This window comes from Rutilus rutilus, assembly GCF_951802725.1.
Source record: "Rutilus rutilus genome assembly, chromosome: 1".
Classification (NCBI taxonomy): domain Eukaryota; kingdom Metazoa; phylum Chordata; class Actinopteri; order Cypriniformes; family Leuciscidae; genus Rutilus; species Rutilus rutilus.
The window spans coordinates 7,128,555-7,152,777 of record NC_140209.1 but is presented as its reverse complement, the minus strand read 5'-3'; the positions used below and the strand labels follow the sequence as shown (position 1 = coordinate 7,152,777).

Here is a 24,223-nt window from a genome sequence, read left to right as displayed (position 1 = left end):
CTACCGCGACTATTTTTGGCCAGGGACACGACGTTGCCGTCGGACCGATGTTTGCTGGGCTTTTTCCAAGGCTCATCAAAATTGTGGCTTGACTTGATACACAGTCTAATGGTCTAATTCTAACAAAATCCAAATTTTACATATCCTTTGCTGTAGCAATTGTATGGGCCTTATGCATAGCATACACTTCCTATTTGAGCCCGTGCAGGTGGATGATGAATGAGCAAAGTTATTTCTGAGCAAGATCGCACAGAGTGTAAAGCCAAACGTGATTTGTGGTCGTTATCTGATTGGCTTGAGTAAACGGTGGGTGGAGTCCACTTTGTGGATTTCTCTGCACGACGACGCTAGAAGTGTTTCAAAATCCACAAATGCGTGAGGGGATTCGCTAATGCACAAGAAGAGATTCACAGATACATGCAGTGATTTACACATGCACAGAAACCGGTTCACACATAAATGCCAGGCAGAGTTGTGTTTGTAAAGTAAGAAAACATTTGTAATTTTTTTATTTGCAAATCTCATTTAATTTATTTGTGAATTTGATATTTTTTTGTGAATTTCCTTACATTTATTTGTGGATCTTAATCAATTTATTTGTGAATTTGATTTTTTTTTTTGTGAATCTCTTTACATTTATTTTTGAATATTAATCTATATAATGCATATATCCTCCTCTGCCTATTCTGCCTATTTTGGGCTTCACTTGAAAAAGTTCCTTTCACCTTTAGTAACTGGAGTCACTTCAGTTCTAAAATAATAATAATAATGGAAGGCTTCTAGTAAAGCTGAATCTGCGTGGCCCTGATTGGCTGCGGGGGTGTCCCGTACGCGCGTGTGTTGGAGGCCGATTACGTCACCGCTCGCTCGCGCCGTCTCCTCCCTCATTGAGAGTTTTGTGTGAACGCAACGCACCATTAGCGTCGAGTCTTCTGAGGTGAGGAGAGCAGTTCACGGTATTTCTCATATTTACACAACTATCACACACACTTTATACAGTTTGATTAAGCGACAGGCTCATTTCTGTATTGTTTTCATCGATCGCAGCGATACTTGTGCGTCTTTTCTGGCGTCTTCCTTCTGAAATAAACATTTAGTGCAGCAGCAGCGAGCATGAGGAGAATTTGTGGAGTTCATTCAGACCTGAGCGATTTTGTGTTCGTTTGTGTGATTGTTTCGTCAAGTCAAACGTTAAAGTTTGAGATCTATGAAGGGAATGAATGGATATCGATCTCAAGTGTCATACTGGAACAGATCTGCTAAATGCTTTACTTTATTTTACTCGTATACAGCCTATAATGAGCCACGTGAGACATTAAATCAATAGCCTAGCTGCTACTTAAAATTATGTATAGCGTTTTACTCTTCGTACAATAGTGCTCTGTGGTGCTCTTTATTTTCAAAAGTGTTATGGTAATTTTCAGTTTCTGCGCATATAAAATGTTATTATAATGATCTAACTTATAGTGATTAATGAATCATAACATTAAACTATATTTTAGATAAGATTTTAGATTAATTTGGACATATTATGCTGCTGTAGTTATTTATCTGTAGTAGGGCTGGGCGATATGGCTGAAAACTGTATCACAATATGAGTAGCCTAAGTGTTTCATATCGATATTGATAAATGACCTATTTAAAGGACCAGGAGAGAAATATATTACATTTAAACATTTTTTATTTTAAACTTAACCCTCCTCTGATTATAATCCCCTCAGTTATAAAGGCAGAAATGTCAATACAACCATGGAAAACAGTCAAATAATTATAATAATGTAAACATAAGTCTAAATCACAATGAACACTTAACAATTATCTCTTAACATTAAGGTGCAAAATTAATAAATGCGTAAGAAATGCTTAATAAAGAGTAATAAAATAGCGCAAAGTGTTAAATAAACATAGAGAAACCGACGACGGTCTAGCATAATTTGCAGACGACATTGGTCTGACTCAGGGCTGGACTGGAAGGCCACTATATGATCATAAACACCACCCATCTTTGCACGCCCTTAATTATATGCATACCAAATCATATTCCTTAAAACCACTAATGTCATGTAATGAGTGAGTATAAGAACGAGTGAGAGTTAACAGATGAAATAAGTAAAAATGTGACATAATTAATACAGTTGACCTGTACTCCACAGCGGTGAATCCTAAAACAACCTATAAGCTGCATTAGCATAGCAATACCAGTGTTTCTCACAGGATTTGTGTTAAATCTGTGGTGGGTGGACCTCGGTAGGGCTGAACGATATGGACAAAATTTCATATCTCGATTTTCATGCCAGATATCTCGATATCGATACAATACGATATGACTACGTAAGTACTAAAAAAACAATACGTATTCCCAGTTACGAGTTGGAAAAACACGGGTTACAGGTTGCCTGTAACGTGGCATAACAGATGATCGGTTCACGTGCCGCTTGAACTCTGTCAGCGATTTGTCAGGCACCAAAACCGTGTTTATTGTTTGAATTTCATAATTGAATCTGAGAGCTGAGAAAGTAAGAAAAGTTACAAAAGTAACTAATTACCAGGGAAAGTAACTATTGCGTTACTTTAAAAAAAAGTGTTTAAATATAAGAAATTTCTTGGATACCCCCAATATGAAATGTTAAATGAATTAAATGGACACTAAATAGAACACTGAATTATTAAAAAACATTGTACACTTATCTACACTATTTTAATGTTGCTGTGGGACAATGTAAGAGACACCTATAAACTTATACTAAAGATGCCTTAGAATGGATTGTTTTATTATTTATAATGTTTCCTGGGGTGCCCTTATAATGTTAGTATGTTTTTTTTAGATCTAAAGTTGTTATAATTTAGAAATAAAAGGCATATTTCCTAGCCTGATTTCAACCCCTGATTTGAACACTCTGTTTTAAGGGGCGTGTCTGCTGTGAGACTTCAGTGTAAATGCCCACTGCTGTGATTGGCTGCTGTGAGACTTCAGTGTAAACGCCGACTGCTGTGATTGGCTGACATGCTTGCATATGAAATATCTGGCATTACATGTAGATCTATCTGGAAAACTTTTACTATTACAGCTTTTATACATTTTTAATATTACAGCTATCGGGATTAACGAATCGTAAGTAGTTTTTTAAGGATTTAGATAGGGCTGTAGTCAACCTAGGGCTGCACGATTATGACAAAAATCATAATTGTCGATTATTCCCTTGAAATTGTAATTGCGATTATTAATTACGATTATCACAATTCACATTGAATGATGTTTTGAATAGTTTGGCCATGGGACCCACATTTCCCCATGGTCATCAAGCTGCGACCCACCTTTTTAGGAATTATATAGGCCTATTATAATACATTTGTTTACACAAACATTTTTGACGCACACAAGTACTGTCCCCCTTTACTTAACATAATAAAATATAAGAATATGACTAATACTGATAAATAAACAGTATAGGCCTACGAGGTTAAGCTATAGCAGTCCCAAACTAGTTTTTGTTAATACAATCTTGGTATGAGCCTCCACAGTCATATACAAATATAGAAATAACCAATAAGTGGCATTTTGGGGTTATGGAAACAACAGTTTGGCTACCATGGTGATACACAATACTTACAAGAACTGTTAAAGAAACATGGAAGCTGCTCCTGATAAATAGAATGAACATCATACCTGCATGCAAAACACATGACGTACCAATAACCTGATTTATTGGTATTTTACTTATTTCGTTACTTACTAATTTACGACGTTGCATGCTCGTATTTCTTTTGCGCTTTAGTAAAGTGATACAGCGCGCACCGGCACATTTGCGCGTGCAATTAAAGAGTGCAGGCTACGAGCACAGTATAACGATGACAGGACATGAAATTTCGTTTTTCTAAGGTGAGAGATTTTTTTTCGTAACAAGTTATGAAAATAACGATAGAATAATGACACAGACATATAGCCTGACACCATCATCTGATAGTGAATCTGGACAACGCGTTTTTTTTTTTTTTCTAATTTAAAACGCAACGATGCATGCTTGTTTATTTTGCGCTTTATATAGTGAAGCGACATACAGCGCGCTCCGCCGCATTTGCACGTGCAATTGAAGAGTGCGCGCTACTGCAGCGGCTGAGAGGACAGGAAAGTTTTTCTGAGGTGAGAGACTTTTTATTTCAGTGTACACTTACGTCTCTGGTAGTTCCTATTGTGCTGGGTTCTCTGAAGTTGTCGTATTCGCCTCTCACAACGTAACATGCTCTAAACACACCACGCAGAATATTGTAAGCGGCTTCTTTTTTTTTTTTTTTTTTTTTGTAATCGCGGCTTTGAACGATTACGTAATCGTGGCAACCGTAATCGTAATCGCGATTAGAAATTCGATTAATTGTGCAGCCCTAAGTCAACCAAAGAAATGCTTAGTCGACCAAAGTCCTGTCCTGCACAACGATTAGTCGACTAAAAAAAAAAAATGTTTTGCCAGGAGCCATCTTGGAAAACAGTCTCGACTAGTCGAGCCACGAACGCCGTGCGATGTGAGCTGGTCGATAGGAATTACGTTTGTGAAATCTAATGTAGCACGGTGTTCGTGGCTCGACTAGTCGAGACTGTTTTCCAAGATGGCTCCTGCCTGTAAATTAGGGCTGCACGATATTGGAAAAAAATTACATTGCGATATATTTTTTTCCCAACGATATATATCGCGATATTGCAAGCCATCAATCCAGGCTAAAGTCAATAATTACCATTCCATGTTATTAATAATTTCACTAATAAGCAAGCTTCATTACAAGTAAAAAAAAAGGCCACTTAATATTTTATTCCAGAAACATATTTCTCTCAGAATTCGGTGAACGTTCTTCACAGGACCTAACGTTCTTCAGGTTCTAGGACCCGAAAAATTATGTTTTCTGTGCTGATTCAGTGACGCGTTCATGTAAACGGCACCTATAACCAGCAAAAGTAATGATTAATAATATGTAAAATATTGCGATGTGACATTTTAATTGTTTATTAATAAACAAGTGTTTTCTGTAAAGATTAAGTTGACAATACTGACTCGCGATCTTCGCAGCAGTGATCGGGAGAAATGCACTTTTCATACAGATTAGGCTATTATTATTATTTTTTTAATGGTTCTGTTTAAAAGTAGAGATTTCTGTAGATAATAGTAATATTTCTATTTTATTATTATTATTATTATTTATTAGGTGTGTGAGGCGAGTAGGCTACCTTTTATGCTGAGTTGCGGTTCATGGATGATAGCTTATAATCTCCAGTTCAGGCGCTGGCTGCTATAGGCTATTTAATATTTATTTATTAAATCCAGGAAATTGGATAATGAAATACTGATTAAAATTAAGATACAATTAATACGAAACGAAATTCGTTTTAAAGAAAGGCTTTGTGCTTTCTGTTTGAGGTATCTGTGAAAGTTTTAAAGCAGTCTTTTACTGCCGCTTTCATAACGGTCGCGTCCTTAATAACATTGTTTTTTCCTCATAAATGCGAACACGAAAAATAAACTACTTAAAAAAAAAAAAAAAAAAACATCCACAACTTTATAACACTCCAGCAAAGTAGCCTACCTCTTTTTGGTCAACATCCTCCTTTTTGTAGATGAAATAGGCTAGTCCCAAATAGCTGATTTTGACTTTTTTGCGGCGGATCCTCTTCGTAGCGCATTTTTAGCTATAGGATTGCCAGTGAATGTTGGCTGTGAGCGGTGAGCTTCGGCACAGTGAACCAATCACTGTGCAGGCACGCGGAACGCGTATGTCACCCCAGCAAAAAGCCATACAACAATCTCGTGTTTACTGTGTGCTACTAACGTTACCCTTCACATCGCATGTTCCGGCGATGTGACTATCGCTCATTCGCACATCGCGATGTCGATGTTAAAACAGAATATCGTTCAGCCCTACTGTAAATGCGTAATGTACTGTCTTTATAAAGTATCTTCTTATTAAACTGTCTGTACACTTACAAAGTTCTCAATGCTTCGTTTTGCATATAGGGACCCTCATTATGCTACCGTGTTAGTGTGAGGCTATTTTGAGCCTTGTTAGTGGTATTAACTTGCGATTTACTTTTACTTACTCTCTGCCCTATACTACTGTTATAAGCTAATCTGTTATAAAACTCTTTATATTCGATTTTCATGAAAACGCATCGCAGGGAACGATCGACTCGGTAACCATGTGTTAATTAACCCCAGGTTCATTTTTCACTTGATTTGTCCTTTAACTATGCCAAGATAAATTCAATTTCAAATTCTAAGACACCTTTATTAAAATATTATCATCGTTCCCTGCAGGTTATTTTGGAGTTTATGTTATATAAACTAATTTAAAAATTGTAGGCTATATGATACCAATATGCAACAGAGATTATTCTAATGCTGAAATGTGTAATTCACATTCGGTCTCTCTCGCGCACTGTCGAGCCAGTCCGGCACCTCATAAACACACACACACACCAGAGAAAAACTTTGCAGCTCATGTGGCTGAAAGAGAGCCTACTCAGATGAAAACTGTTTCAGTGAGCTCAATTATAGTAATGCCGCATTTTTAGTAACAGTAACGGTAACGGCGTTGTAACGGAGGAAACAGTAATTAGTTTGATTACTCGTTATTGAAAATAATAACGCCATTAGTTACGCTGTTTATTTATAACGCCGTTATTCCCATCACTGGTTACGTGCCATTCAGAATGACTTATGTTGTGGACGTGCTATTTCTGGAGCAAAGCGACACGGCAACTAAACCCAAATAATAAATGTTTTATTACAATATTGTCCTCTTTATAATGTTATGTAATATGACAGTCCAATAGTCATTATTAGTCGTGCATTGCCGTACACTGTATGTGCAATACCGTACACTTTACTACATTAATTCTTAACCAAATGCATCCTGTATGAGATAAATCAGATATAAATAGGCCTACACAAAATAAACACAATATTACAACATTGCATTTGCACAGAACAAAAGGCTGCGAGTGCACACGCAAATTTATAGTCATGATGGTGTAAAATGTATTATTGATGTTTTATCCATGTCATAGTGTGAGAAATGACAGTATTGTCTTTCAGTTGAGCAGTTTAATAGGCTTTTGTCATCTATCCAGGGCTTGACATTAACTTTTTGAGGCACTTGTCCTTTGGACAAGTAAATTTATGTTTTACATAATTATTTTTTGTGTGTTTTGCTAATGCAGAATTCAAACAAACCATTGAAAGCATCCAAACACTATCAATATTAATAAAATTCAGACTCCGATTCAGATAAGGATCTCCAGACTCCATAATACAAAGTAATTCTTTGCACGCTGGTGTGCAGTGTATCACCAGAGGAAGTGGTGACTCGTGTAGGTATCCTCAGAATTTGCAAGCTGGCTAGACAAGCTAGCTAGACTTATTACTTACTGTATACTATATCTAAAATAATTTTTGTAGACATAGAGATGCACCGATTACAATTTTCTAGGCTGATTCCGGTTTTTCATTGAGTTTGACCTGCCGATTCCGATTTTTTTTTCTAATCACTTTACAGCACACACAAATTTATTTTTGACCTTTTCTTTAACCCTTTCACGCGTAAGTTTAAAATATTCTAACTGACACCCCCTCCCCACCCCCAGAGTGAGTTTTTTCAAGGCGAACGTTCCCTTTAATGTTTCCATGGCGACGTGGCGTCACGCGATACACCGCAGCCACAATAATACTGTATGACAGATGTGTCGCTTTTATTTCGCTTTTCCTTTTTTATTCAAAATATTCACAAACTTGCTTACCATGTCATCAATCAGCCTGTCTGATATTCCGATTCTCAAATACATTTAAGTGAGTGTGGTGCGTCGTTTAAAAACCTTTATAAATAATCTTGATCTATAACATGAGATGGGCGCCGCAATGTTGTCCTGTCAGTCGGATTTAACTTACAGCACGTGAATTCATCAGTTTCTCCCGAAAGAAAAAAGTTTCTTACTGAAAGAATAGAGTAAACTTTATAGCCTAGTTAACATTACTTCCACTATGTTTGTCTGATATGAATAACACATGTCGGCAAATTATATTTGAATAGATTGTTATTGCTGCTTCCACAGACATCAGTGTGTATTTTACAAACTCCAAATGTATTGTTTTACTTGTGCTTATGTGTATTTAAATAGCCTATCTGAAACCTAAAATAAACATTATGAGGTTGAAAACACTGCTTAGTTGTGATATATGACAGCGCTGAACGCGTCCGACTCTGGCTCAGCTCCAGGCAACGCGCGAAAGCACAGTTTGAATCTGGCAGTTATGCGACGTCTCAAATCGGTAAAATTAAATCTGTAAAATTATAGACGTAATGAGTGGCACATAACGTGAAGTAACATGGCATTTTTTGTTTGAAATTTAACTTGTCCAGTGGAACAACTAATTTTCCACTTGTCCTACAAAAAAATCCACTTGTCCCGGACAAGCGGACAAGCCTTAATGTCGAGCCCTGTCTATCTGACTCAAATAATGTGTTTCTAACAGCAAACACTCAGAATAAAGCGAGTTGATCTGCTGGTGATCCCGAATGACTTGTTGAATAAGTGTTGATTAGGGCTGTAGTGATATGTGTCATGAAACCGAAATCACAACACTCAGATCCACGAACCTGTGTCACCATGTGAGAAGGCAAAATTCTTAACGAAAAGGCTTTCTACAAATCAAAACTTAAGTGGTCAAAATCATGTCTGACCCTCCCCATATGTCTCCTGATATATTGGGCATCTTATGATCTTACTCATCTTATAGTGAATTTCGTTTTGTATAAATTGTAACTTAATTTAATCAATGTTTCAGCAACAAATTCCCTGGATTTAATAAATAAGAAGCAAATATAGCAGACAATATAATCAGGACACGAAGGCGCCGGCGCGTGAACTGGAGCTCGCCTCATAAATAAACAAAAACTCAGTGTATAAGCTATACTTGCCTCACAGACCTGATAAATATGTATAGAAAGCTTGAAATGTGTACTTTTAAACAAAATTCAAACCAAAAAGAACTGACCTACTCTCTGCTTATGTAGGCTAATTCGTATGAAGTGTGCATTTCTCTCTATAGGCCCGTTCACTAAGTGCTGCGAGGATGGCGAGTCAGCATCACCAACTTTGTTTGCAGCCGACACTGACAGACTCATGCATAATCATTACTTTTGCCGGTTCTTTGTGGCAAGCGTTAGACAGTAAGCCTCAGTTACCTCAGTATGAAACGGTAGCCATTTAATTTACATTTAATCGTAGATGTAAGAACTTGATTGAAGAATAATTTTCAACATGCTCGATAGGGGTGGGGGATTAAATCAATTCTTAGATGCATCGCGATGTTGACGATTCTGAATCGAATCACAAATGTCAAAAATCAATTTCCGATTTCGGAAATGTTCATTGATAACGAAATATTGACGAAACGCAAAAGGCAGAGACACATGATGGTTGAGCGAGAAATCCGACTGGCACCCTCTGCATTACAATCTTCTGTTACATACAAGAAATATCAAATGAAACAGAAACATGAAACAGGTTTATTCGTGGTCCGATCTCAATCACACTATACTGTTATTACACAGCGCTGGGAGATCCAGTGAGAAAGCGTTTAAATTCACAGCAGAATTAATAACATTGCAGCGAGATCTAATTGGAAGCATTCAAATTCGGTGCATAATTCTTTTATAAACCACACGTCTGATCAGAAACCAGGACAACCTTCAAAGCTTCCACCCAACTCGGAAAAAGAAAAGCGAATTACAAACTCTATCGCTACATTTATTGCCAAATCACTTCCATTTGTTTAATTAATAAAATATATTGGAAGTAAAAAAGAAAATCTATATAGAAAAAAGATACATCAATAACTAGGGGTGTGACGAGACGCTTACTCCACGAGACGAGACGAGACACGAGATCGGGTTCACGAGAACGAGACAAGACGAGATTTTTACACAATTTTTAAGAAATCCTTAATGATGAAATATATGAATGGAAAATAGTCTTTTATTCAACTGAAAATCACAAAATGCAAAACAAGTTAGGTGCATTTTGAAATCAACTTGTAATGAATGCTATTTTACTTCTATTTTAATGAATTCTATGCAGTAAAGGACATGCAAACACTGCAAAATGTTTTGCTATAACCTCTCCTCTACCGTCTGGCTTCTCCCCTGTACGATTTCACATGAGAAATCTAACTCATTTCCACAAATCGAACATAAAAAAATAAAACAGTATAAATAAAATAAATATAAATAACTGAAATAACACTTTAAATGCAATCAGTAAGTGTGTATCCATAATTAAAGTATTGCTCTCTCAAAACTTCAAAACTTTTTCTTCAAGCATGAAAAAGAGATAAATTAACTACACAGAGCAGCCTAAGATTATGGTCATGTTCTTTTTCAAGAAAGCATGTTGATGATTTCTGGCAGCATTTGAGACCTTTGGGCAGTAAGGCTGCACGATATGAGGAAAAGCTGCGATGTGCGATATGACTTGTGATATGTGAATGTTAGATACTGTTCCCACGTCTTAGTGCTTTAATAGGTTCTTTGCGTAATAGGTCAAATGTTTATTACCTGCCTGGTTCAGATTACACTATTTTAGCGCGATTTTGGCATGATCCGTTTCGTGGAGATTCGTAAAGGACAACGGGCGTCGGGACGCAAGATTCGATCGTTTCATTTTGTGTAGTGTGTCAAAGTGGGCGACAACCTACGCGTCTGCGATGCTTCAGGACATCACGACAGAAAGACTAGCATGTTTAATTTTAACGGTCCTCCACGACGGGTTGAGTGTGTGCGAGAGTGAGTGTGCGCGAATGAGTGAGAGTGCGAGCAACAGTGAGTGTGCGTGTGTGCGCGCGGGAGTGAGTGAGTGAGCGAGGGACAGTGAGTGTGTGTGTGTGATTGGCACGGCACACAAATGATTTAAAAGTGGCAGGGGCATCTTCAATACTAATTTCACCCTCATGCTCAATCACGCTGACATCACAACAACTCACGAGACAAAGTTTCACCTCGACGAGAAATCTCGTCGCGTTTTAATCTCGTCACACCCCTATCAATAACCGTTTTATCATCGCATCGCAGCCCTCTGAATCGTAATCGAATCGTGAGGTGCCTACCCCTAGTGCTCGAATCATCTCCACAATGTAGTTTAGTTCTGTTTGTTTTTCAACAGTATTTTGTTGCAAAGAAAACGTCTCAGGTTACAACTGTAACCCTAGTTCCCTGAGAAGGGAACGAGACGCTGCGTCGATGATGATTTGGGAACGCCCCTACGTGATTGCGTCTGAAACACGTATGTCAACTAGTCCATTGGAAAGAAGGAACGTCACGGGCGGGTAAAGGATAAGGCGCTAGCTTCGAGAGCCAAAGCAAAGTCGATCACAGGGATGCAGGAAGTATGTGCAGGGCGACGCAGCATCTCGTTACCTTCTCAGGGAACTAGGGTTACAGTGGTAACCTGAGACTTTCTCTTTCGAGGGAACTCGCGCTGCATCAATGACGCTTTGGGAACAAGAATTCCCAATATGCCATACTTAAAATTGCCTGTATGTAAAACTGTCGGCAAGATACGTCCAGGTCCAGGCTATAATATCTCACAAATGTGAGCGGCAAGGACCAACCCGCCGCATCACAAACCTCTTGAAGGGAAGAGATAGATAGGGAGATAGGGAAGAGAGAGAGCCTCAACTATTCACTTGCTGATTGTCTGCTTAGAGGCTGGAAGACCCTTCTTGGGTGATCCAAAGCAGACAAACAACTGATCTGATTTTCTCCACTGGGCAGCCCTGTGGACACAAGTATCCAGTGCTCGCCCTGGACACGAGATTCAGTTTTTCCTGGTCTTAAGAAGTAAACAGAGGACGACAGAAAGCCTGCAGTACAATAGGCCTCGGAATATTGGTCGGCACCTTCGGGACGTATCTCTGCTTAGGGTATAAGAATGCCTTGACCATCCTGGGTGAAAACTCAAGGCAGGTGGGAGAAACCGAAAGGGCCTGATTCGGTCTCCGACTCTTTTGAGGGACGAAATAGCTAGAAGAAAGATGGTCTTGAAAGTCAGAATGAATCTAGGGGCTTGAATGGAGTCCCTGACAGGCCTTCCAAAACTATTGCCAGGTCCTAAGCCGGCACCCTAAGGCGAGTTGCTGGCCTCAGCCTCAAGGTGTCACAAAGCACTGCAGTACTACAAGGTAGTGCTCTATTCTTTGACAAATCCAATAACAACGACTAACATTTCACTTCAAAAAAATGTACATTGGAGACCTAGAAGCTGCGCTGATCGTAACTTACACAACACACAAATACTTGAGCATGCTACATAACACATAAAAGCAACAATTATTAATAATACTTACAGGTTGTGATTCGGAGGAGGAAGCTGATCCAAATAAACTTGGTACTGAACTGTCCTTCTGTAACAACCAGCTTGCGAATCCACACTTGAAAGCAGTTTGTAAAGCAATCGTCATTAAAATGACGCGAACACAGCACAAGGTTTGGGCTACAACGTTACTTGTGTGGTATAGTTGTAAATATAAACTCTAGCCATTGATTCTTCACATGCTCGTCCCTGGGCAGTGAAAAAAGGTCACTTTTGATTCGCACTTCAGAACACAGCGTTTTGTTGTCGACATGATGTTTTCAAGTTTTCCCTGGTGTCTGCGTGCGTGCGCAATGAGTGGGTGCGGCCAATTTGAAATTTTTTCGTCTTGACGTCACAACGAAAAGGAAAATGACTCATTGGAAAAACGATTCATTAAAATTGACTCAGAGTCGACTCCTACTTTTGAGAGACAATAACTTTTTTTACGGTGAACTTTCATATATAAAACTTTGCAGGATGTTTTTGTTCACTTAGATCTATGTTACACATTACATGAAAGGTAATTTTCAAACTTCCATAATAGGTGCCCTTTAACGCGCTCCGGCTGCCCATCCTCACAAAAAAGTGCCTAGTGTCTCGAGAACGCACTCCCTGAAATAGGTTCGAAAGTGCAAACGATTACCCGTTTTCTCTGCGCAAACCTCTGAAACGCAAATCCGGGAAAATGCAGAAGGCACGCATATGTGTATCACGTGTTCGGGCGATAGGTATGCGTGTTTGAATATGTGCGCAGACGTGTAGTCCTTCACAAAATCAACTCTCAACAAACTACTTTTTATGCCTTAAAGATTTATAATACAGAAATTGTCATCGCGTCTGCGTAGCCACGCGAACCGGAATTATCCTGACAACGTTTTATCTGTATAGAGGTAAAGGGAAGGAGGCCTTCATTGGGGAGAAGACTAGTTGACAGTTCAGGACTGCGTTGTTGTCGTGTCCAGGCGCTGGTCCTTAATCAGATCTGGATACGGCCTGGATCCAACAGACTGCGGTAAACCTCGGGATAAACAGAGACTAATATTAGCGTAGATACCATTCTTATGATGTAACGAGAACATCCAGATTTATGGGAAGTGTTCCCGGTCTCGGCTGACCTAATCTATGCAGCCTAACATTGAATTATAGAACAGTGTTAATTTTGGCAGCCATTTTTGATTTAGTCTTAGTCTTCATCTTCAGACAAAAATGCTTATTGGTCTGTCACATTTTAGTCACTTTGTCTTTCATAGTTTTAGTGTAGTTTTAGTTGATGAAAAGTCATTGCATTTTTTGTCAACTTTTAGTCAAACTGCAGTTACCGACATGAATTTTGGTAGCTATTTATATGTAGTCTTTAGACAAAAAATGTCATTATAATTTTTTCTCTCTAGGCCAATTCAATTAAGCTTATGATAAATTTAAATGAAGGTAACAGGCTGTATTGACATTGCACTCACTCTTTAGCAGCAGCACTTCTACTGTACATACCCCTTTTCCATAGTTCAGCTGTTCAGTGTTTTTTAGAGTGCTGTACCCCCTGGTACCCCCTCTCTTCCACTTAGACTGCAGTCACACCTTTTCCATTAAGGGACAATATTTGCCCCCTTTAATCGATTCTTCCAGTTAATTTTTTACCTGACGTTTAAAACGTATTAAACAATGTTCAATAAATATGCAATGATGGTAAAAACGAAGTGTCTCTTTTATGGAGTCATTCATTCATTCAGTAACGAAGCAAGTTGCTATATTTATGAACGGGTCACAGAATTCACGATTCGTTCAAAGCCACAGATGTTTGCAGCAGTTCTGCTATGGCTTTCGTTGCAAAATAGAGCAATAAGCCTACTGACAATACTGTTTTAAATGTAGTACATCACTTAATGTTACCCTTCTGTTTGTTGAACTGTTGTATAAAATCAATGTCACATTTGAAATCGTGTGGATATTCGGGAAACATTGCATTCTTGCTCGTATAATATGATCAACATTAAAAACACTGCTGGATATCAACCTGCATTTTGATCGCAGATTTAGTCGTACAAACAGCGCGGCTCGTGACAGAACACAGACCGACTGAATGACACTTTAATTTAAGTAGAAACTCTCAAATGAAGATCGCTCGCGCTTCTTCAGCAGTGTAGAGAGCGCACGCGCATGGTTGCCAGATACTATTGAAAAGACCGGGTAGAAAACGTGTTCTTTTAACAGAAAAGCTCTGACTGGGGGGTTAAATTATTGAAATCTGGCAACCGTATGCCTGAACGCTCGTAAAAACAGTCGATGTGTTGTCATCTCCTTTATTTGACACAAACAAGTGGTTTTGGTCAAGTTTAAAAAAAAAATTAAACACATTTCAGTCTCGTCTTTATTCGTCAACGATAATGCATGTGTTGAATATAGTCACAGTTATCGTTTAATGACGTGGGTGTCGTCTCTCATCGTCTTGTCTTAGTCAGGGAAAAAAAGGTTGTCAACGAACATTTTTCGTCATAGTTTCGTTAACGAAATAAACACTGTTATAGAAGTCTATAATGTGTTATGTGTAATATGCTAGGTTAAAGAGATGTGCTTTTAGTCTAGCTTTGAACCGACAGAGTGTGTCTGCTTCCCGGACAATGCTAGGAAGACTGTTCCAAAGTTTTGGTGCTAAATAGGAAAAGGATCTACCGCCAGCAGTCGATTTTGATATTCTAAGTATTTTCAACTGCCCGTAATTTTGAGATCGTAATAGACATGAAGGACTATAATGCGTTAAGAGCTCGCTCAAGTACTGCGGAGCTAAACCATTTAGTGCTTTGTAAGTAATCAGCAATATTTTTAAATTTATACGATGTTTAATAGGGAGCCAGTGCAGTGTTGACAGAACCGGGCTAATATGGTCATACTTCCTGGTTCTGGTAAGAACTCGAGCTGCTGCGTTTTGGACCAGCTGTAGTTTGTTTATTAAGCATGCAGGGCAACCACCCAGTAGAGAATTACAATAATCTAGCCTTGATGTCTTGAACGCATGAACTAATTGCTCAGCATTTTCAGAGAAATCAGCATTTTGAGAGCATATGGCGTAATTTAGATATTTTTTTAGATCTTTTTAGACACGTGACATTCATATGAAAGATTGGTATCAAAGAGCACACCCAGGTTCCTCACCGACGACGAAGACTTGACAGAGCAGCCATCAAGTGTTAGACAGTATTCTAGGTTATTAAGTGAGGACTTTTTTGTCCAATAATTAGAATCTGTTTTTTTTTTTTTTTTCAGAATTAAGTAGTAGGAAATTACGAGTAGATAATCTTGACAACCAGACAGTTGAATGGACCCCATTGACTTCCATAGTATTTTTTTTTTTCCTACTATTGAAGTCAATGGGGTCCATCAACTGTTTGGTTACCGACATTTTTCAAAATATCTTCTTTTGTGTTCAGCAGAAAAAAGAAATTCATACAGGTTTGAAACAACTTGAGGGTGAGTAAATGATGACAGAATTTTCATTTTTGGGCGAACTATCCCTTTAACAGCCGTTCTTGAGCAGGTTCTGCTCGATCCTCTCTTCTAACATTCTCTGGGTCTGATTCGGGCTCAAACTGGTATGGCAATATTGACGCCGTTGTTTACTGTCTGAAGCACAAACTACCGGTAAAGATAAGGGGGAGTGAGGTTTTCATTTTTTTTTCGTACTTGGCGGTTAGCGAATCACTACACACTGAGCCAGCTAACCAATCTGAGCCCATTGCGTATTTTGAAGGGGGGGCTTCATAGAATGCGGAAATCATCTGACCGTTTTTACAAGGAGGGACAGAGCAGTGTAGAATAATGGTTTAATTTGTGAAAAATAATGCGAATTTTTAAAAATGAAGCATGAACACATGTTACAGTGCACCCCACAAACACAATCAAGCCTTCGAAAAAAGGCGTTTTACCACCCCTTTAAACCATGCTAATGCAATTCCACTAATGCCAACAAAGTATTTGAGTCTATTTAAAAGGATGTTGTGGTCGATAGTGTCAAATGCAGCACTAAGATCGAGTAACACTTAGGCTATAGAGAGATACAACCATGATCAGATGAGAAGAGCAAATCATTTGTGACTCTAATGAGAGCAGTCTCAGTAATGTTGTATCCTAATGACAAAGAGGAATTAATGATATTAAGAGGAGGATCTATGACCTTTGGAAGCATATATTTCATTAGCTTAGTCGGTATTGGGGACCCAACAATGGACAGTGTTCACTAAGCTAGTCAAGTCATCTTCATTTATATAGCGCTTTTAACAATGTAGATTGTCTCAAAGCAGCTTTACAGAGATAAATGTATAATTTAACGTAAGATTGTTTTGGCTTTATAGCGGTTCTATAACAAAGTTATTTTCCAGCTAAAGTTAGTTTTGATTGATTTGCCTCCGTCGCAACGATCATTTGTTATTAAATTAGGGCCGGCAAGACGACACCATTCCCTCTACACAGACAGAAGCTAGTCACATCCAAAGCTGTATCTAAAGCCCTTGCACTCTTACTATCCTCAATTAAAGTTTGGATGTGTGTGTAATGACTGAGAAATAATAAATTTAACATATAACAAATAATATAGTTATTGCTAAAGAAACATGGGATTTGTGCCTATAATGTTTTAAATATAATAATTGGAAGATAAATTTACTTTGTTCATGGAAAGTTTCAAGGACATATAATCAATTATAAAAAGGCATCAAATTATTGTTGGATTACATTTTTATTAAAGGTTTAATTTAGTTTTTCCACTGCAATAGTATATAAACTGATAAAGTTTATATACTGATTTATTGAGTCTCCAGCAAGAGTCTCCTTTCCTGCCAGACCTGTTTTCTCTATTGTGTTTTAAATAAGTCAGATCACTTGATTCTCACCTTTCGGAGCCCAGACGTTGAATCGTTAGGTTGATTGACTTTCACCTTTTGTCTTTAATGGGTCTGGGATGGCTATTGGAATTGGAGTTCCTGGCCAGTATCAGCATGTGAATAGTTATGCTGATTCAATTGGACTCAGAGTAGGGTGTGTTCCTACTTCATTTGCAGGCTTTGTTCAGAGTCTCCACCTCTATGTAATCCCTCCCCCTTGGAATGTATATAACTACAATGCAAACTGTATATACTTTAGACTGATTTGGGAAGAACTGCAGCCGCGTCAACGCAAAGTCCTCAATAAAGAATAACTTTGTTTGAACGTGATCCCCAACGTCTCCTGGTCTCTTGCTTCGACGAAGAAAAAGGTTTTCAACAATTTGCTGCCGCGACCCGGATGGAGAAGAAGGAAACTCAAAGAAACTTCAAGCTCAAAGATCTCAACAAAGCTGACTGAGTTCCAGACTGAATCTTCTGAATCCAGATTGAAAACTTCAAGCTCCAAAAAAGATCTCAAAGACTGATTTTTTTTCCAGACGGAATCTTTCTCTACAAATGAAAGACTCGGTGAGTTTCACTCCATTAAAAGAACCAATGCAGACCAGTACAAATGTTTTCCTCTGCGCCGTTCAGAGAAGTAGTTAACAAACAGCTGTAGAAGTTTGGTTAACTAAAGATAAGCCTCTAAAGTTTGCTTTTAGAGATGAAATTTACCCTCTGTTGTTGGCAGGGAAGATTAACAGTTACATGTTAATATTGTGTGTTTGCTCTTGCTAGAGAAGACCTATCCTCTGTAAGCTAGAGAAGAGTTAGCGTCATGTGCTAATAAGATTGTACCCTCTGTTTTGTAAGACAGTAGAGAGAAGTTTTTTAGTGTTTGTTTGTGGTAACAGAAATTCACAAAATGTTTAGGAAAAGTACTAGACAGATTACACCTTTTTGGACAGATAGTGAATTCAAGTCTTTGTTATCAGAGCACATGGACTCCATCGTGACTGAGCCAGTCAGATTGAATTTAACAAAGAAATTTGGCATTGATCCAGAAAAAGTGTGGTCAGTTGAAGATTGTAAGAAGGTACTAGGAGAAAGTATTCGCAAGAAAAATGTCAAAGGCATTATCTTCTGTCACAGAGAATTTAGCTTATCCATTGCACAAGAACAAGCTTGTTGTATTGATAAGTTGAAAGATCAGATCAAACAATTGCAGACTCAGGTGTCCTGTCTCAAGACAAACGTGGGCCATAACAAAGCCTCAACCAAATGTGATTTAGAAGACCAACAGTCAGATGAAAGCTATCCTGATTTACAGTCTTTTGATAGTATAGAGGACAAGGTCAATGCAGATGTAAATGCAGTTGAAGTGTGCGTAGCTAGACAAAAGCCTCAGGGAAAAGGTATTGATACAGTTCCATTTGCAAACCCCATATTGCAGCCACAAGCAGTCAAAACATCTTTAGTTCCTAAAGATATTGAGAGAATTGCTGAAAGTTTGCCATCAGTGCAAAGAAATTTTTCTGAGTTTAGGAGAGAGTTGTCCAAAAAGATGCGGCTCTATGATATGACTCTAGCTGAAGTCACTCAGCTAATATCACAGATCTTGACTGAGTCAGAATTCAATGATTTTGAAAATGCTGTAAACAATTCTGAACTGCAACAAGCCAGTAAAGATGAATTGAGAGAGGAAGTTCTGAAAATTTTAAAGAACATTGTTGGACCGAACGTGGACTGGTCAAAAATAACCAATTGTGTACAGAAGAAGGGTGAGACTGTTTGTGAGTACACAGAACGATTCTGTCAGATCGCTGCCGTTTACAGCGGAATTGCCGACACTCCAGAAAAGGTGTTAGGTCATAATGGTCCTTTGGTTCGCACATGGTTTCATTGTCTTTTGCCAGAACACAGAAAGGCGTTGCCTTACTTAAACATCACATGGTGTACGAGAACTCTGCAAGACAACTTGGACAGTTTAGCTATTTGGGAAAGAGATTCTGATGTCAAAGAGAGAGTAAGAATTGCAGCAGTTTCTGTTATGGTCAACTCAGAGAAGCCAAAGAAACGCAAAAGTCCTAGAGAAGCCAGTTGTTCTTACTGTGGTAAGCACGGACATTTTGGAAATGAATGTAGAAAAAACAAAAATAACTTAAGACAAGTTAACAATGTTATGCAGCTCTTACTACATTTGTTTGCTACTTTAAAGCAACCCCTCCCCTCGTCATTGGACTCGTGGCTAAGCTTTTTGAGGTGTTAACCATTTGGGCTGTGATTGCTTAATCTCCCCAGTAACTCACAACAAAGATGAAAGACTTAGTGACTGTCACAGCCTTTGTTTGGGGGACATTAAGTAAGACTCACAGCCTTAAATGTTATGCCATAGAATATTGCAGTCAGACAACCATCCTCTGTTAATGATGTTTATTACTGATGTTTCACTGGAGAATGGAAATGTGCCAATTTTCTCACACACTCTACAGTGTGCACACAACACAGGGACAGGATAGGACACGGACAAGTGGGGTGCCCTGGGAGGATCTGGACGCAACAGACTTCGGGGGTGAACCCAGGGTGAAGACACTACCTCATAGGCCTTTCCCGATTTAGTCCATCCTTACCTCACTGGTCCATAGGTGTCAAATCAATTAAGAAATAGGGAAAGAATGAAACGACAACAGTAGACTCTGAAAATGATAGAACCATAATGTTTAAACTGCTACAACCGTAGTGTTTTGAAGAAATACTGCTCTCTGTTTTTCTGTTTTCTGTCTTACAGATAAAACTTGATGGCTTTTTCAAGATCCATATGCAACGACCGTCTCATCTGCGTATGAAGCCCCAACTTCAAGAAGACAACCAGACCCACTGCTGAACGAACTATCACCAAAGAAAATGAAAAAATACACAACGCAGAAAATTCACGGACCCTAGTTGCATGTTATGTTTCTGTGTCAGCATGCAATTACAGATGAACAACACAGATCATGTTTGTGCCTGTAACTTTTTCAAGTTACAAGAATGAACTTTTAAGTGTACTTTGATAAAAGTTAGACTTAAAACCACTATACGATCAAATGACTTATGGAAGGGTGAAGTCTATGCATGAATATTGCTGTTCTGCTGTTTCTTTGTTTTCTTGTGTTACTCGTATGTGTTGATGTCTTCGCAAGCAGAAACCTGGTGTAAAGCATCACCTCAGATTTCCATGAACAAGCCTCATGAGGGACGAGTCATCAGAGCGACTCTACGTGGGAAATGGACGTTACAGGAAACAGACTTCACAGCTATTCAGGCGCCATGGACTTTCAAGAATTCCACTCTTATGCTACATGGTTTTCTGTGTAATCATGTAGTTTATATGACATTTTACACCCTGCGTCGCAGGTGTCAACAGTTATGGTTTTGAGAAGAACTATGACACTCATGTAAATCAAGGACACAACACAGAATAAGTTATACGTACCTGTAACTTACACAAGTTACAAGAATTAACTTTTAAGTGTATACATTTGTATTTTTGTGAGAGTTATTAGAACTCTCAAAGGGGGAAGTGTTGGATTACATTTTTATTAAAGGTTTAATTTAGTTTTTCCACTGCAATAGTATATAAACTGATAAAGTTTATATACTGATTTATTGAGTCTCCAGCAAGAGTCTCCTTTCCTGCCAGACCTGTTTTCTCTATTGTGTTTTAAATAAGTCAGATCACTTGATTCTCACCTTTCGGAGCCCAGACGTTGAATCGTTAGGTTGATTGACTTTCACCTTTTGTCTTTAATGGGTCTGGGATGGCTATTGGAATTGGAGTTCCTGGCCAGTATCAGCATGTGAATAGTTATGCTGATTCAATTGGACTCAGAGTAGGGTGTGTTCCTACTTCATTTGCAGGCTTTGTTCAGAGTCTCCACCTCTATGTAATCCCTCCCCCTTGGAATGTATATAACTACAATGCAAACTGTATATACTTTAGACTGATTTGGGAAGAACTGCAGCCGCGTCAACGCAAAGTCCTCAATAAAGAATAACTTTGTTTGAACGTGATCCCCAACGTCTCTTGCTTCGACGAAGAAAAAGGTTTTCAACATTATCATAATATTTTATAGCAGTTGTCTACTTTCTACTATTACACCAGGGCTCACTTTCATGTCCTTTCACTTTATATTTCTCTCTTTGAATTATTTTGATGTACTGAAAATTTGTTTCTTTTCTGTCAGACCCGATGGAAGTGAAGGAGGAGAGTGAAGAACAGAGTGAAGTGGAGGAGGAGAGTGAAGATCTGAGTGAAGTGAAGGAGAAGAGTGAAGAAATGAGTGAAGTGAAGGAGGAGAGTGAAGAACTGAGTGAAGTGGAGGAGGAGAGTGAAGAACTGAGTGAAGTGGAGGAGGAGAGTGAAGAAATGAGTGAAGTGGAGGAGGAGAGTGAAGAACTGAGTGAAGTGAAGGAGGAGACTGAAGAACTGAGTGAAGTGAAGGAGGAGAGTGAAGAAATGAGTGAAGTGGAGGAGGAGAGTGAAGAACTGAGTGAAGTGGAGGAGGAGAGTGAAGAACTGAGTGAAGTGAAGGAGGAGAGTGAAGAACTGAGTGAAGTGGAGGAGGAGAGTGAAGAACTGAGTGAAGTGGAGGAGGAGAGTGAAGAACTGAGTGAAGTGAAGGAGGAGAGTGAAGAACTGAGTGAAGTGAAGGAGGAGAGAGAAGAACTGAGTGAAGTGAAGGAGGAACATCATGTCAATCCTGAAGGAAAACCTTTGAGTCGCTCAAAGACTAAAAATACATTTTTAAAGAAAAGAAGAGCCAATAAATCTTTCACCTGCACTCAGTGCGGGAAGAGTCTCACAACCAAAGGAAGTCTTGAGATTCACATGAGGATCCACACAGGAGAGAAGCCGTTCACATGTGATCAATGTGGAAAGAGTTTCAGTCATTTATCAGCCCTTAATGTTCACATGAGGATCCACACCGGAGAGAAGACGTTTTCATGTGATCAATGCGGCAAAACATTTCTTAGAGCATCAGACCTGAAGACTCACCTGAGAGTTCATACGAAGGAGAAACCGCATTCATGTTCTGTGTGTGGAAAGAGTTTTTCACTGCTGCAAAATTTACACACACATCAGAAAACTCACACTGGTGTGAGAGAGTACATGTGCTTTGAGTGTGAGAAGACTTTTACTAGAGCGGATGGTTTAAAACGGCACCAGAGAATTCACACTGGAGAAAAACCTTACAAGTGTTCACACTGTGACAAGAGATTCAGTGTATCATCATCTCTGAAAACACATGAGAGGATCCACACTGGAGAGAAGCCGTTCTCATGTGATCAGTGCGGGAAGAGTTTCAGTCAATCATCAGCCCTTAATCTTCACATGATGGTCCACACCGGAGAGAAGCCGTTCTCATGTGATCAATGCGGGAAGAGTTTCAGTCAATCAGCAAACCTTAATGTTCACATGATGATCCACACCGGAGAGAAGCCATTAACATGTGATCAGTGCGGCAAAACATTTCTTAGGTCATCAGAGCTGAAGAGACACCTGACAGTTCATATGAAGGAGAAGCCACATTCATGTTCTGTGTGTGGAAAGAGTTTTTCACTGCTGCAATCTTTACATAGACATGAGAAAATACACACTGGTGTGAGAGAGTACATGTGCTTTGAGTGTGAGAAGACTTTTAATACAGCGGGCAGTTTAAAACAGCACCAGAGGATCCACACTGGAGAAAAACCTTACAAGTGTTCACACTGTGACAAGAGATTCAGACACGCATCATCTCTGAAAACACATGAGAGGATCCACACTTGAGAAAAACCTTACAAGTGTTCACACTGTGACAAGAGATTCACTCGGTTATCACATCTGAAAATGCATGAGGATCCACAGCAGTGGGAAGCTGCACACGTGTGATCAGTGTCGGAAGAGTTTTGCTTTTAAAAGTGACATGAAGCGACACATGAAGATCCATGCAGTGAAGAAACCACTTAGTCAGGGGGCCAAAACTGATATTAAAACTTTGTCGGACACTTTTTGGTACAAGTATACAACCTATCCAGTATTAATATTTATCCCCTCAACATGTGTTCTAGCCAGGTTGTCAGCTTAGAAAATGTTTTTTTGTCCATTTTAACACTATATTCTTAAAAGTGGTAAAAGCGGATTTTTTTCCCAAAGTGCTTCCATTTTCTTCCATGTTACCTATTGTAATTTTGGGCAAATGTGCAATATAATCCAACTTATGTGCAAGCATGATCATTAAAAAATAATAATCAATAAATACCACAAGAGTATCACTAGGGATGGGCATTCGATTAAATTTTCTTAGTCGATCGTCGGGAGAATTAACGATCGACTATCGATTAATCATTAATATTTTTATATTGAAATTCATTATTTCTTTAACTTTTTATGAATTAAAAATGCTATGAAAATACAAAAATACAGTTTGTTTGTCCTCGATGAGATCTTTATTACAAGAAGATCAACAGTGAAACTGGACGTTCGGTAGACTTGAAGTTATGCCCTGCGGTGCTCTAAAACAGCGGAACCTGCAGCTGCGAGCCGGCGTTCGTAAACAGAGACCCATGGCCACTTCATCCGTTTTCTGTGATCGGATAGCTATCCGATTGTGAAAAGACCAAATGTAAATGCCCTCCGAAACGCATTCGAGACTGATTTAAACCCGATCGCTCAAACCACTTCAGGAGGAGATCTGAGACGCATTCCAGACGAAACTGGACAAGTGTAAATGCATCTGGTTGTTGAAACCACATATGTAAATTTGACTTAACGTTATCCCAAAAATGCTAAGAAATAAACGTGTGAGAGCGTGTTATAGGCTAGCCTATAACACGCTCTCACACGTTTATTTCTTAGCATTTTTGTCATTTTTAGCATGACATGTCATGTTATAGCCAGATATGACGACGCTACTTCAACACGCATCACCACAGATGAGCATCTATTCATCAAGCC

The 24,223-nt window shown here is 38.8% G+C and overlaps 2 protein-coding genes across 3 annotated transcripts in view; one reads left to right on the top strand and one right to left on the bottom strand.

Moving 5' to 3' along the window:
• LOC311302781 (uncharacterized protein) overlaps positions 1 to 24,223 on the bottom strand; it is a 198,842-nt gene that overhangs the window by 38,889 nt on the left and 135,730 nt on the right. The window lies entirely within an intron of this gene.
• On the top strand, positions 869 to 23,637 carry LOC311302733 (uncharacterized protein). Of its 2 annotated transcripts, none has more exons than XM_084428769.1 (2): positions 869 to 937; positions 21,471 to 23,637. In XM_084428769.1, exon 2 carries the CDS (start codon positions 21,476 to 21,478, stop codon positions 23,054 to 23,056), a length of 1,581 nt encoding a protein of 526 aa, XP_084284895.1. In that variant the 5' UTR covers positions 869 to 937; positions 21,471 to 21,475; the 3' UTR covers positions 23,057 to 23,637. The 2 variants fall into 2 exon arrangements, with proteins under 2 accessions (XP_084284895.1, XP_084284896.1); XM_084428770.1 differs by having other exon boundaries at positions 887 to 956.

What these genes read in the sequence shown, in the direction of transcription:
- LOC311302733 (XM_084428769.1), top strand. Translation starts at nt 21,476, where the DNA reads ATGGAAGTGAAGGAGGAGAGTGAAGAACAGAGTGAAGTGGAGGAGGAG.